Genomic DNA, 16,170 nt, shown 5'->3' with positions numbered 1-16,170 from the left:
TCTTATTCTTTCCCATTTGTACTCCTGGATTGTAGGGGTGACTACAAATTACACAGTTAATTTAAATAGTTTTATTTAAGTAAATGCTATAATGGTGGTGGTGCTGAGGAAGTAAACATCTCTCACACATTTTAGTAATATTCAAGAAAACAGAAATGAGAGTTGTTCAGGATTCAAATGCTGGAGAAATTATTCTGACTTTTCAATTATTTTGGCTTAAAAATGATTTTTAAAGGTAGTTAAATGAAAATAAGAAAATTAAGAAAGACTGGGGAAAACATTCAAAATGCTTTAGAAGTGCCAAATGATGGAAATAAAATATTTTTCAAAATATGCAAACATAAAAAAGGGAAGAGAAAAAGAGAAAACAATAAGCCTACTATTGAGAAAGAGGAAGCAGGAAATAGAGGGCATTATAAGCTTAGAAATGTAAATATTAAAGCTTTTGGAGACATTCCAAATTCTCTTAATCATGGGCCATGTTTTGTTTCCTTTTTTTTTTAACCCAGTAGCAATGCTAGAATTGTAGATGTAGATGTTAACAATTATATTCATATAGGTTAGGGGTGCCTCCTCTGGTGTAAACCACAGGGAAGAACACGGGCACACCAGTTTACAGTCTATCTCAAAACTCTGACCTCAAAAAGCAACAAAATTAAACATTAGTATTTTCAAAGCAAATGCTCCATTTGAACAAAAAATATACAAAGCAAAACATATCTTTGCAGATAACATTTAAAAAATAAATATATTTATAAGGAGCGTAGGTGATTTGTGATAATTAGATATTAAGAAAAATTACATGAAAGTGTTTCATTTATTGACATTAGGTATGCTTGCTCCTGAAACTAGCTTAAGTGCTGGTGACAGAGAATGTCTTGTGACTGCATCCCTGCAAGTGTACAAAACATTGTCTTGGCTGCAAAAAGTCCATGGTACAATTGATTATGTTCATAGCAAAATATTGTGAAATAAAATTCATATTTTATGGCAAGACAAGAAAAATTTAAACATAAAAAATGTTCTCTGCCCTTTGGTCTCCTCTCTCCCCTGTACTGTGCATTGTATATCTACATTAGGCATTGACCAGATCTCCCCCATCAGCAGAAATACCTGCTCAACCATAAAGAACAACATTTTCCCAGCACCAAAGAGACAACTGAAAATATAATATTCCTTCTTAGGTTTGTGGTGTGACCCACCACAATAATGCTTAGACCTGAATTGTGTGTACTCTGTCAATAATACGTCATTTAATGTACAGCCCTCTGTCTCAGAAACCTAATATAACTGTGTTTTGACCTCGAATGGGCGGAACAGTTCTTGGAGCTTTCTGAGGTGCTGTCCCTGGGTTATAATTCTCAATTTGGCACTAATAAAATTTTCCATTTCTTTCTTATATTGATTGATTAATTTTTCATCAACAATATATAATTTCTTTTGTATCCTTGGCATTTCATTTTCCTTAGTCCTTTTGACTTCCTTAGACTTTTTGAACCGATACACACAGGAGACAAAAGTGAGCTCAGAAATGTTGTTATTCGTTAGACTGAGGAGCTGTTGACTTCTTTGTCTTTCTGTGGGCTCTATCGCATCAGTAACTACAGCCAGAAAACAGAGCTCTCTACTATTTTATTGTTCAAACAAGTTTTCTGGTATTCATGACAATTCTACTCAGATAAGGAATACTCAGATATTTATGACTGATAAAATTACTGTTCAACTTTTGAATGACTTAGGAAGTTCAAAAACTAACAAGGAGAAAGAATACTAAGTCAAATAAACATCACAGCAACTAATGAAATTCAGAACCTGAATTAGTGCCAATAGTGCACTTAAGTGCAGCATGTCTCTCTAGCATGCCCACTCTGGGCCCATTATCCTCTCAACTCTATCTCCAGATTCCCCAAGCTGTGCTAGAACAAGTTGTCCAAGTTTCTCTTCAAAGAAAATGGCTTGTATTGGGGTCAAGTTTCAATAACTTAAAACAAACATTTAACAGCATCTTTCTAAAAACATGCAAATAACAACAACAACCTTTTCATCAAAGGCTTTTCTAAGAGGTTAAATACATAAAATTAAAAATGTGTTATGTCTTACAATGAGCAAAATAAAACTATTTAGGAAATTTTTCTTTCTTATATCCAGTTTTATTAAAGCAGTGATATATTCATCTGGGTCTACTACCTTGGTTACTAGGTATGTGGGCAAAGCAAAGATAGGGTCCAATGTGAAAAAGTAAAGTGAATATTGATATTTAAAATATATTTATACATATAACAAAAAACCCAGTTTACCCATTTCTCACCATACAGGGAGATAGATCACTAAATATATAATATATATATAGCACTAAATGATATAAAGTATACTAATAATATATAAATGTATACCAGTACACAGAATCACCCTAGGATTCTGCTGAGAAATTCTTATCTAATATAGGAAATTAGTAAAAAAGAAATAACATCAAAGGGTACAGATATTGCAGATAATCATAATGATGCATAATGATGCATCCATTTGCATAACTTGATCCCATGTCTAAATTCTACCATTTATAAAAAATATAGGAAATGAATGAGAAAGCAACAAACTCGGTTAAGGTTCTCAGCACAAAAAATGTCAATGGTCCCTTTCTTGGCTAAGACAAATCTTCAATGATTCAACTTGGTCAAAAAGAGGGACTAAGAAAGAAAACTGTCCCAATCTTGGTCTGGGGCAATACTTTCAGTAGGGTGCAATTTACTTCCCCTTCTGAGAACCATCTAGCATCACTGATAAAATGCCAGAGCACTTGCTTTGTCAGGTTGTAATAAAATTAAGAAGGCTTACAGAGAAATTAGAATTACCTACCCAATTAACTTTATCTGGTTTTATTAAACCAGATATTCAAAAGTGCAAAGGCCTTAAACCAGCTTTATGACTAGCCTAATACTTTTTAACTAGAACATTCTGTTTTTGTGTCTGGTCCCTCATAAAATGCCCCTACCAAGAAGAAATCACTAAATTGGCTTTCTTGGAAGCCTTTTCCTTTACTGGCAACTTTGAGATAAAACACTAATATGCTTGAACAAATTCAAAATAAATTGCAAGTAAAAGCAAACAGAACAAAGAAAAAGATAAAAAAAAAAACAAACAAACAGGCGAAAAACCAAACAAACAAACCCACACAAAAACTCAGAAATTATCAAAGTCTGTAATAATTGCCATGAGAGGACAGTAGAAACACAACAAGAGAACAAATCTAGTATTTGGAAAATGGCTAACAGAGTTGAAAATCATTTAATTTTATATATAAAGTAGTACGAATGTGTTGCAGTTATCTAGTGTTGCATAACTAACCATTCTATTTTTGTGCATGGATTCTGTGGATGAGGGATTTAGACAGAGCACAACGGGGATAACTTGTATCTGCTTCCAGATTCTGGGGCTGCAGACAGGAGGACTCGGGCCGCAGTGACCGCTGCCATCATCTGTTGGGCGCCTTATGTGCACCTCCAGGGCCTGGACCACGATGAGGCAAAGGCTGAGCTCCTCTGGGACTTCCCACTGGCACCTGCAAGGCAGACTCAGGATTGTCAGCATCCTCACCAGGCAGCTTAGAGCTCCAAGAGGGGGTGTTCTTGCAAATGAGGCGGGAGGAGCACTGAATCCCCTTCCGCTCAGAAATCCGGGTACAACCCCTCCTCTGTGGTTACAAGCAGGTCACTAAAACACCCAGACTCAAGGGGAAGCAAATTAGACCCTATGCATCTCTCTCTAAAAGCAGTGTCAAAGATTTTGCAGCCATCTTTAGAAGAGCCACAGAATGTGGAATTTTAAATATTCCCTTTCTATATGGAGTAAATCTCATTTGAATTTTGGTTGTAATATTTTGAGGTGGAGAGTACAGCTCAAGACAAAAAGATAGGCCTTCCTCAGTAGTAGAAAACATACATATCATTATAATTCTGGTTTATAAAATGTGAAATGTCTAGAAATTTCTCCATCTTCATACATTCTATTTTTAAATAGCTTAATACATTTTTAAAAATCCTGCAGCATGGTGTGAGAAATTTTGATTCTGTGATTCCCTCATTTCACTCCTCGTGGGAAGCAAGTGTTGTCCCAATAACAAGCGACAAGTGACAATGGAGGGAAAATGACTGCACTAGTAACATTAAAAATGTATAATCCTTGGTTTATGGCTGAGACATTAGGTCCTTGAAAGTTTTCAAATAGCAGGTCTTAACTACAAAAATTATAAAATAAATCTATAAATTGGTCTAGTTGTGAATAAAGTTAGCCTAGATGAAATTAACAATTCAAAATAATATATAACTTTGATTCACAGTACATAAAACATCACCACATCAGGCTCTGTCATTCCAGGGTGGACAAAGAATGTCACCTGCCATATCAGTAAACAAAGGATGTGCGGCCATCAAGCCATCAGCCACTGCAGCCGCTCCCGACTGTGCATCCTGATGGGACTCAGGATGGAAAAAACAGGATATTGGCCCTAGATAGTTAAGGTGCATATCAAAGGAATAATTTCATTGAGCCCAGACTCTTGTATCTTTCCATACATAGACGATTGATAAATTCATTAACTTGAGAGGTCTGGTTTTACTTTAGTTAACAGTAATCTTTTGATGTTCCAACTACCTGGTTTTTGTTGCAAAAACTCCCACATAGCCTGGCTCCTCCCTTACCTCTTCAGAATGGTCCCTCAGAGATGTCTGAAAGGCTGACTCTTGGGCTTAAGTCCTCAGTTTGTCCACTGAATAAAGCATAATTCTCAACTTTTAGGTTGTGCAATTTTTTTTTTCAGTCAATACCAGCTTATGAAGAATTGAACCTGGACAGATTTATGGCTTTGTTTTTCATTCCAAGGTCAAAGCACAGTACAGTGAATGACAGACTATTTATATATAAGAGAGTTGAAGATGTTAATATGAAAATATCATTTCTCACTAACATCATGATACAGTTCACTCTTCAACTCAAATCTAACTATTTTAATTGTTTGGTCACTTGGAATCCAAAATAGGTTGAAATAACCTTGTATTGGTTACCATTGAAACACAAGTTTCATTGCGTCCTCACAAAATAGGTATTTGTAATACAATGTTCCTTCTCACATATGCTACTGTTAAGGGGAGGCTTTTAGTCTGGTTCTCCAACTTCTCAGAATTCAGATCAGAGAAACAGAAGAATGCAGAGAATAAATACAAAATAAAATTGCACCTATCTATAACTTATGATACATTCCTTGTCCTTCACACACTCAAGTGATATTTAAGCAAAGTATGCATATTCCTCTATCTCTGTTCGGAAGCCAAGATGGGCTAGGCATTCTTTTCTGCAGGAAGGAGGCTGAGAAAGAAATGTTGTTGATTTACTGTGCAGTTTATTAGGGGCAGAGCTAAAATTAAAATCAGAGTGGGGGCAGAGCTAAAATTAAAGTCAGAGTGTCCAGACTCTTGATTTTGTGGGATTACAAACTGCTTTGTTGTTGGGGATATTACCAAGTTGAAAGAGGAGTTTACAGTCCCAGCCTGGCTGACAAGCAGTGAGCATGGTGTCACCCCTGTACTGTAGGATTTGAGGTTTGATGTGAGTCTCAGCCCAGAAGCCAAACAGGGGAAGGACACTGGGCCCGGGGTTTGCACCCACATTGCCCACCAGGCAAGCAGCACCACTTTGAAGGTTTTAGTTGATTTTATTGTTGATGAAAATCAATCTTGCCGTGAAATCCAAAAGGATTTACTAAAGTAGCCATCACCAAACACAGAAGATAGAGTATAAAATAGAAACTGCTCATGGTATTAGCACATCAAAGAGAGAAAGGTTTGCCTTCAGAATGATCACACATTTTCAAATAAAACTCTACCAAACAGCACTTCACTTTAAAAATATAATCACTTGCATGTTTTAAGACCACACCCCGTAATTTCAACAAAGCTTATTAATAAAAATGCCAAAATATCTTTCATTACAACAAAATTTATTGGCAACCTGGTCATTTGTGATTTCCACTTAAGGACACTGAATACCTATGCAAGAAATTTGCTTTCCTCCTGTTTCCTCACTTACCTGCATGTGTTCAGGCTTTGATTTTCCTTAACCTCTCCTAACCGTTTTTCCTGGCGATAACATGTTTGTTTCTCACTCTTTTCAAAGATAAGCGTTTAGAACCACTGCCTCCTCTGTTCTCCCTCAACAATCTCTGCCATCAGTATCACTAAAAATAGCAGCACTTTATCCAAAGCACCATGGTTCCCCTCAAGATTTCACAGAAGCAACTGCTGGTGAGGCTGGAAGCCGTGCGGTTACTGAGAACAGGCCATATGCTGCTTGGAGGACTCAGACTTCAAAGAAATTTCTGAACTGCCAGTTAATTTCCTGAAGTATTTTGAAATATTGCAAACACACTGTATATTTTTACTTTCTAGATTTCTCTGAGAATACCTTTTATCATCACAATTGAAAAGTTATCTTCTATTCAAGAATTCCTGGATTTTTTTTTTTTTTTTATAATGTGAGTTGACATATTCTGGGATCTGACCAGTATGGGAATGAAATATAAGGTAGGGTTTTGCTACTGGATATTACTGCATTTTGTTTTGTTTTGGTTTTTGTTTCCTTCCTCTGCTTATAGAGTTATTGGCTAGGTGTAACTAAACTAAAATGAGTGTTTCTCTGCCAGAGTCAAAAACAAAATAACACAAATAAAAACATTAAACTTGTTAGAATATTCTTACTACACTAGACCACAAGAACTGTTTTCCATATCATTCTTTCCACCTACTAATTCAAAGATTTATACTTTCTTAAGTTATTTTTTTTTTTAAGGAAGTGTTAGATCAGGATGTTTAATTTAATTAAAAGTTCTGTGAAGGCTTGAGTCATGTCTAATAATATCTTCTATGAAGCCTAATATTTCACCTGTAGTTGAGCGTGCAGCAGAGATGGAAGAAATATTCTTGCATAGTTATTTTGTCCTGACTTAGGTAACTATCCAAATATCTCCTTTTATCATAAAGAAAAGCTCAAGTTTAAGACATACATTGTGTAGCACCTTAACAGCATAACCAATACAGAAAAATGATCTGCATTATTTCCTAGAAAGTTGAGGCAAGCTAGTCACTGCAAACAAGGCTATTAAACAAACACATTTGTCTACAAAGGCAGGTGCCTGACGCTGGGCCTGAGGGGCAGGTTGTGGGCCCAGGCTTTGCTGGTGGGTGCAGAAGGGGCACCTAGTGATGCTTCAGGCATTTATTTATTTTTTCATTCAATAGAATGTGAAAAACAGACTTGCAGTTTTGTGTTGATCTCCTTAATGCCTGCTGATATAAACTTTAAATAAACACAACTAACCTTTGTAGGCTTGAGCTACCAAGTACCACTCAATTGAATATGTGCTGTTTTTCATTTCCTATTTCTATGAGATTTGCTTTTGAACAAACACAAGACAAAAAGAGAAGGTATCCTTAAATCTTGAGACTCCATGGCTCATAGCGTATTCACTGGGGCCCTAAAAGTCAGCAAAGGTATCTCTCTTATTCTTTCAATCTCTCTCTCTCTCTCTTTCTCTGTATATGTGTTTATATTGTACTTCATATATAGGTAAGTATATAAATGCCATACATGTAGGTAAATAATTAATACATATATATTTCATTCATATATATATACACACCTGTGTGTATAAATATACACATACATTTACATATTTGTACATGTGTGTTTGGACAACTATATTTCAATGCCTATTAGACATTCACATAGACATGTTGAGTGTGTAGTTGAACACATGAATCTAGAACCTGCGGGAGAGACTGGGAGCTGGATGTACACAGATTGAATGAGATCATGAAGGGAAGAAAGAAGTCTGAAGACCAAGTCCTGGGCTTGGAGGTCTGCAGGAAGAAGAGGATCCAGTCACAGGAACTGAGGAGGAGACAATGAAGAATGAATGAGAGTGGACCTGCACTGTTGGTGGGAATGTAAATTGGTGCAGCCACTATGGAAAACAGTATGGTGTTTCTTCAAAACATTAAAAATAGAACTATCATATGATGCAGGAATTCCACTCCTGGGTATTTTTCCAAAGAAAACAAAAACACTAATTCAAAAATATACATGCACCTTAATGTTCATAGCAGCATTATTGAGCAACAGCCAAGATATGGGAAGCAACCTAAGTGCTCATCAATAGATGAATAGATAAAGATGTGGTATATAGATATAGATATAGATATATAGTGTAATATTACTCAGCTATTAAAAAAATGAAATCTTGCCATTTGTAACAACATGGATGGACCTAGAGGGTATTATGCTAAGTAAAATAGAGATAGACAAATACCATATGATTTCACTTACATATGGAATCTAAAAATCAAAACAAATGAACAAACATAACAAACAGAAACAGAGTCATAGATACAGAGAACAAACAGGCAGATGCCAGAGAGCAGGGAGGGGAGAGTGGAGAGAAATAGGTGAGGGAGATAAAGAGGCACAAACTCCCAGTTATAAAATAAATGAGTCACAGGTATGAAATGTACAGTGTGGGGAATATAGTCAATAATTATGTCACATCTTTGTGTGGTGACAGATGGTAACTTATTGTTGTGATCATTTTGAAATATATAGAAATATGGAATTTCTATGTTGTGTCCCAGGAACTAACAGTGTTTCAGGTCAATTATACTTCAAAAACAAACAAAACAAACACCTAGAAAAATAGATCAGATTTGTGGTTACCAGAGGCACGGGGTTGGGGGAGGGAGAACTGTAGGAAGGTGGTCATAGGTACAGACTCCCAGTTGTAAGACAAATAAGTACTCAGGATGAAATGTTCAACATGATGACTGTAGCTAATAACACTGCTGTATGATACACAGGAATGCGAAGAGCATTAATCCTAAGAGTTCTCACCACAAGGAAAAAATAATTTTTCTTTATCTCCTTTTATATCTATGAGATGATGAATGCTCACTTAACTTATTGTGATCATTATTTCATGATGTATGTAAGTCAAATCATTATCCTGTACAACTTAAACTTATACAGTCTTGTATGTCAATTGTATCTCAATAAAACTGAAAGGGGAAAAAAAAAGGCAAGATTAGGAGACTTTAAAAAGAAGTGATACAATTAGCCAATAAATGCATGCAACAGTCAACGTTATTAATAAATTAAAATTTTAAATTTTAAAAAAGGATGGATGAGAGCAACTGATTGCAAATAACATTCTCAAATAATTTTTCTATGAAGGCCAGCAAAGAAATTGGGTGGTAACTAAATGGGAATAAGTATGGTTATAAACAAAAATATGGTTACAGTTGCCAGGATAGTTATAAAGACACAGATTCTCCTTCAGAGCCATCACACTTGCATTCTCTCTCATTCTGATTTTTCTTGGGTTGGTTCCTTCTCATAATCCAGTTCTCTACTTAATCATCATACCAAACCACTACTCCCATCATTAACCTATTTTCCCTTCCTCTGTTTTATTTTAATCCATAACAATTATCAACTCCTGAAAGTAGAAAATTTATTTATTCACTTATTTATTGTCTGTCTCTCCCACTGGAATGCAAACTCCAGGAGGAAATTTTTTTCTCACAATCATTACTGTGAACTAGAACTGCAGTGACACATAGTGTGATACATAATGTATTATTTGTAAATAATTACAAATATTTTTGTAATTAATGCAGGAATATATGCCTGTGTCACTCTATAAATACACACAGACACACATATACACTTCCACTGCAGAATCAGATGAGTTTTACTTATTTGCTAGAAATATAAAATCACATAAAATATTCCTTTCTGTTCAGGTCACGTGGCAGAGAAGCAAAATAGCAGCATAGCAATAAAAGTTTTACCTAGGATTTATTTTTATTTTAAGCAAGTGTTTACTAAGGTAAATTTTTTCACACCCGTGTCTGTGGTTTTATTTCAGCCATGTTGTCCTTAGCAGTTAAAGTCTTATCTACATTCTAAAAAGCATATTTTATAGTGGAATACATTATTTTTGATGTTGTTGCTATTAAATGTTTTCATTTTTTAAAGGAGCAATGAAAATACTCAAAGCAGAAACAAACACGATGGATCACCCAAAAAGTAATCAATATAGAAACAGGACTTTAATTAACGGGTAATATCAGTAAATTAAACCTAATGGAAACTTAATAGAACCAAATTTTTTTCTTGCTAGATTTTCAAATACTTATGCTGGTACCTAACATGCTCACAGGAAAAAAAGAATCCAATATCAACAGGAAAAAATGTCCAAATACATGGGAATGAAAAATATACACCTATTTGCTTTAAAAAAAAATATGGAGAGACTACACAGTGACTCTGGGTATGCAAAGCTGACTAGGATATTTCTCTGGCCCATGGAAGCTAACAGTTTAATGAGAGAAACAGCAAATTTCAGTAAAATATGTTTTATGTTTTATGGTTAAGTAAGCCTATCACAAGGGTTCAGAAGACCCTGCCTAATCTAAATCTTAAAGAATGTGTGAGAGAATAAAAGCATGAAAAATGAAGTTTCTGTTGTAAGTCTTTGAGATATCTGGAGAACATATAACAAAAAAAAAAAAAAATTAAAGCATATATGAAAGTACAGACATAGATATTTTTTGAATAAATCTCTATAAATAGTTATTTTAACACAGAATACTAACACAGAGAAAATTGCTATCACTTTAGAAAATGGGAAAATGATATAGTTCAGATGCAAAATAAATCACTTCAAATATCCAAGTTGATAATAATTTTTAGCTTATTTTTCTTTGGGGATTAGGTGAGTTGTTTAATATCACTGAAGCATTTCAAAAAATAAGTGAAATTCTCTTAGATTTTCAGATAAGTATTTGAAATTGCTTTAGGTAAGAGGATCTGAATGAAATAGAGTAGAGGGATAAAATGAGGGAATGATACAGTGGATGGGATCAGGCGATACAGCTGAAGAAAGAACAAGAATCCAGTCAAGGAATTAAGGAAAATGAGCACACACATATAGAAACATCCTACGGAGGACACAGAAAAAAATGAAAAGATTTGACAGCAACCTACACAGAGGACTGAAAAGAATAAAAATACAGAATTACATGTTTTGGGAGAAAAAGACCAGTAATTGATTTTTATGAAAATAGAGGAGACATCAGAAAGTGCAACAGAGTAGTCCCAAAGGGTAAAATTCATGGGAAATAATTGGAGGACAGCTCATATGTGCTTGTAAATGTGGCCCTCCTGTTACAGGTAACTCCCTGTGTGTGTTAAGTATCAAATTCAAAGTTCATACCTTTGCTTTATCTCTCATTGATCCTTTGCCCAGGATAGACATTTTAGCACCTGTTTCTTCCTGTAGCCTCTTCAAGGAGTTTCCTCTTGGTCCAAGCAATTTCCCCACAAAATTGAACTAGGAAACAAAATCAATAGAATGTCTGTTTTAAGTAGAGAAAAGTAATAATTTACACGAAGCATAACTGATGGGCTATGGGTTTTTCAGTCTTTACCATGGAGAAGAGAGTTATGGCATTCACATACCCAAACACACACACACACAGAGAAAACCATCTCAGACCTCTAAGATCAGATCCACTTTTAAAAAGACGTTTCTTGGGCTTCCCTGGTGGCGCAGTGGTTGAGAATCTGCCTGCCAATGCAGGGCACACGGGTTCGAGCCCTGGTCTGGGAAGATCCCACATGCCGCGGAGCAACTGGGCCCGTGAGCCACAACTACTGAGCCTGCGCGTCTGGAGCCTGTGCTCCCCAACAAGACAGGCCACGACAGTGAGAGGCCCGCACACCGCGATGAAGAGTGGCCCCCGCTCGCCACAACCAAAGAAAGCCCTCGCACAGAAACGAAGACCCAACACAGCCAAAAATAAATAAATAAATAAATTTAAAAAAAGACGTTTCTTTCCAAAGGAATGCCAAAGTCAGCAATATTTTGAACATATCATTTACTCATATAATCACATAGATAAATAAATTACTCAAGAATGAAATTAGGGAGAAGCACTAGGGTTTACAAAATTTTTAAAGGCTTTTTCTCTCCAATCAGATTACTGAAATAAAAAACAATTTTAACATGTCTATGCACATTCAAAATTGCAAAAGTTAATATTTTAAATTTTTTTAAAAGTAAAATTTAATTTTTATGTTTGATAAGTATTGTCTATGCCCATAACATTCCATTCCAAATTTCATGATGGGAAATAAAGAGATTCAACTGTTCTTCAATCTTACCTTCTCTATGTTAAAGAGTTGTTCTAAGCATCAGCAAATAAAAGATGTGAACACATACAGAAAAGTTTAAAATGCTAGATAGAGTATATATACAAAACTGTTTGCCTAAATGGAAAATTCTGGGGGTGGGGGAACGTATCTAATTTGTTTAATAATCCCAAAATATGGTTAAAAACAAGGGAACTAAAAACAATTATCAGAGTATGTTGCCAGCTACTAAAGGAACAGCACCACACCAAATGACTCAGGCAATCACTCACTCATTAATTTTAAAAATACAAAAGGCTTAAATTGCACTAAAAACTATGTTGGGCACATGAAACAGAGAAAAGTAAAATTAGGTAACTGTCTTCTAAATCAGAGTTATTCTATTTTTTAAGCCCGTGATCCCAGAGTAAGAAATAAACCACATTTAATGGTAAAAGATTAAATGCTTTTCCCCTAAATCCAGGATAAAGTCAAGATACCTGTTCTTACCACATCTATTCAGTGCTGTACTGGAGTGTGGATTGCCATATCTATAGGCAAGTAAGGTAAACAGAACAATATAAAGTTCAGAAAGACCATGCTTAGATGGTCAAACTGATTTTCAACAAAAGTGCCACATACATAATAAAAGGCCACATATGACAAACCCACACCTAATAACATCATATTTAAAGGTGAAAAGCTGAAATCATTCCCTCTAAGATCAGGATGCCCACTCTCACCACTTTTATTCAACCTAGTTTTGGAAGTCCCAGCCACAGCAACCAGAGAAGAAAAGGAAATAGAAAGAATCCAAATTGGAAAGGAAAAAGTAAAACTGTCACTGTTTCCAGATGACATGATACTATACATAGAAAATCCTAAAGATGCCACCAGAAAACTACTAGAGCTCAACAATGAATTCCATAAAGTTAAAGGGCAACAAAATTAATATACAGAAATCTTTGCATTTCTATGCACTAACAATGAAATATCAGAAAGAGAAATTAAGGGAACAATCCCATTTACCATTGCATTCTTCCTGGTTCAGTCTTGGGAGATTGTACACAACTCTGTGGTGGTTTAAGCCACTAAGTTTGTGGTAATTGTTACAGCAACAGTAGAAAACTAATATACTAAGGAAAGAAGAAACTGTCTAATGTAGAGCATAACAGCCTCTCCATAACAAGAATAGTGAAATTGCTTTGTACACCATAGCAAAAAAATAAATACAGATGGATTATAGACTTAGGCCTGAAAGGCAAATTTTAGAATTTCCTTATAAGAGACATTATAAGGAAATAATGTCTAAGAGTTCTAAAACAAGATGTAAATATATGCTAAGAGTAAAATAAAAGCTTGATTAAATTAAGAATATCTGTTCATTAAAATATACCATAAGAAAGGCAAAAAATATGTCACAAATTTGGAGACTATTTACATTATATGTTAACAATAAATCATTAGTTTACAATCCTAAGTATAAAACTGTAAGGAAAAGACAAACAAAAGATAATAGATATAATCATGAAGAAGGAAGAGAACGGCCAAAGAAAAAGTGTGAATATTCAACCTTATTAACAGTTAAACAAAAATCAAATTAAGACCACAGTGAAATCCCATTTTACACACACTATGGTGGTAGAAATAAGGAGTCAGAAACCAAACACTGACCAGAATGTGGAGCCACAGAGACACATATACACTGCTTGTAGGACTGTGAGTAAGTACAACCCTGCTGGCATCATCCTGTAAATCTGTAAATGCATTTAACCCATGCCTCAGCATACCCATTCCCAGGTATATTCTCTAGAGAAATCTTAGCATGTGTACAAGAATGTTCAAAGTCTCAAGGCTTGTAGGAACAAAAATAACTGGGGAAAAACATCAATTCAGTGGTGATGTGCCCTCACCTGGACACCACACCAACACGTGTCCACACCTCAGACACGTGCATAGGATTCCTTACGATGTGCTTCCTTTGGTGCTGGATTCTGCCAATGACAGAAGGTTGCATGAGATTTAGAAGGTGAACATGAACTGCAGTCCATTACTCCTGGCAAATCATGGCGGTCAGACATGGCTGCTTACTGACCTCCACATGAGTCCTACTCTGTTGATACGGCAGCCCCACAGACTGCTGCACAGGCCCAGTTCCAGGTCCTGGCAGGCGTGGGGCTCAGATCTTCACGTCCCCTGGTGGCAGCCTTCCTAATGTCCCTTCCCTCATCTTCCAAGAGTCATGTCAGTCCTGAATTACACATTATAACTATTATGTAGAGAGTGGATTCTATTTTCCCATCAGAACAATGACTGATACAAATGAATAAGTACATTGTCACATACCCATAGTGGAATATTTACAGCAGTGAACACAAATTACCCATAACTATATGAAATCTCATGAACAAATTCTAGAAATAAAACTTTGAGTGAAAAATTCAAGCTCTAGACATATGACACTGTTTTTATAAAACTCAACAAGCAAAGTTCAATAATATTTTAATTATGAATATATGCATGAGTTGTACATCCAATTTTTAAATAACAGGTGTAATAATAAACACAAACTTCAAGATCTTAGTAACTCTGGGAATGGATAGTAGGGAATGTGATCAAAGGGAAACAAACAGGTCGTGTCAAAGCAATAGGTAATATTTTAGACTGTAACTTAGAGGTTCATGAGTGTTCATTTTATTTTTTCACACTCTACTCGAAAATTATACATATACTTTGAATCCGTTGACTATTGTATAACTTTTAAATGAAATCAAATAGAGCAATCCAGTTGAGTAAAATTTGATCGAACTTCTAGTACTCTGTTACAGAACCTTCTTGTCCCTTTGCAGGTAGTAGCAAAACTTCAAATTCAAAAATACCAAAGCACTCAAAGTGATGTCTCCATTGGGATGCTTTTGACCTGAAAGGAAGAGGTAGCATTTCAGGCAGTCTTGGCTGAAGACAGGTTATTGACAAAATATATACATAGTCCCAACTCTCAGAAGTTTGTCCTCTGCATTGATTATTGTGACACATTTTTCAACATCTCTTTCAATACAGTAGCTTTATTTTTAACCAATGTCCAATTTGAAACCAAATTGTCCTGAAGCTGTAAGAGAGACATCCCCTTTAATTCTTTCACAAACTCTACTTTTTGGAATAGAACACAAACATCCAACAGAATGAATATGTTGTATAATCAGGGATTTAATTTCACAAACTAACAGAAAATATGTTTCTTGATTAACATTAATTATGTAACTGTTTAAAGCAATCAGTTCTTCTTTTAATGTGTTTTTATAATTTATAAATGTACAATCTACCATTTGCTTTTGGTAAAAAGTATTTTTTTTTTTTTAATCATAGTTGAAATTTCCTGAAGTGATTTCATCTCTTCCCTAATATCTGGGGTTTTTAGAGCCAACACTGGGGACTGGCTCAGAGGACTTTTTCTAATACACAACTATTATTTGGATAAGTAAAAATGCCCCAACATCAGTGAATATGTAGAGCACAATGCTTACGAGCGTGGTTCTGAAGCCCGATTTCGTGGGTTTGTAAATTCACTAGCTGTACCAATTTGGCTATATTGCTTACATTCCCCTAAGCTTCATTTTTCTTATCTGTAAATAGAGATAATAAAAATAATAATACATGCACAATAAGAGCTCGACAAATATAGGCTATTATTACATTATTATTGTTTCAGTAGATTGTAATTGTACCTGACACCTCTAGTGAAGTTTGACTTTGGTAATCCTTAATTCTTTTATTATTTTTATATTGTTAATATTTTATTTTTTGTATTTATTATGTATTATATTGTTTTAACTATTGATCTCTATTACTTGCTACAATCAATCTTTTTTGAAGGTTCACCATGTACCAAGCACACTCTGCTGAGTCCCCCACGTGGATGAGCTCATAGCGCAT

At 35.2% G+C, this 16,170-nt stretch overlaps 1 protein-coding gene across 1 annotated transcript in view; it reads right to left on the bottom strand.

Annotated features, from left to right (window-relative positions):
* The window catches only part of KHDRBS2 (KH RNA binding domain containing, signal transduction associated 2), a 720,740-nt gene that overhangs the window by 486,892 nt on the left and 217,678 nt on the right, over window positions 1-16,170 (bottom strand). The window contains exon 3 of the mRNA XM_059937548.1: window positions 11,321-11,437. Coding sequence (XP_059793531.1) covers window positions 11,321-11,437 — 117 coding nt within the window. The remainder of the gene's footprint in view (window positions 1-11,320; window positions 11,438-16,170) is intronic.

This window comes from Balaenoptera ricei, chromosome 11 (assembly GCF_028023285.1).
Source record: "Balaenoptera ricei isolate mBalRic1 chromosome 11, mBalRic1.hap2, whole genome shotgun sequence".
NCBI classification, from domain to species: Eukaryota; Metazoa; Chordata; class Mammalia; order Artiodactyla; family Balaenopteridae; genus Balaenoptera; species Balaenoptera ricei.
This window is presented reverse-complemented; position numbering and strand designations above follow the sequence as displayed.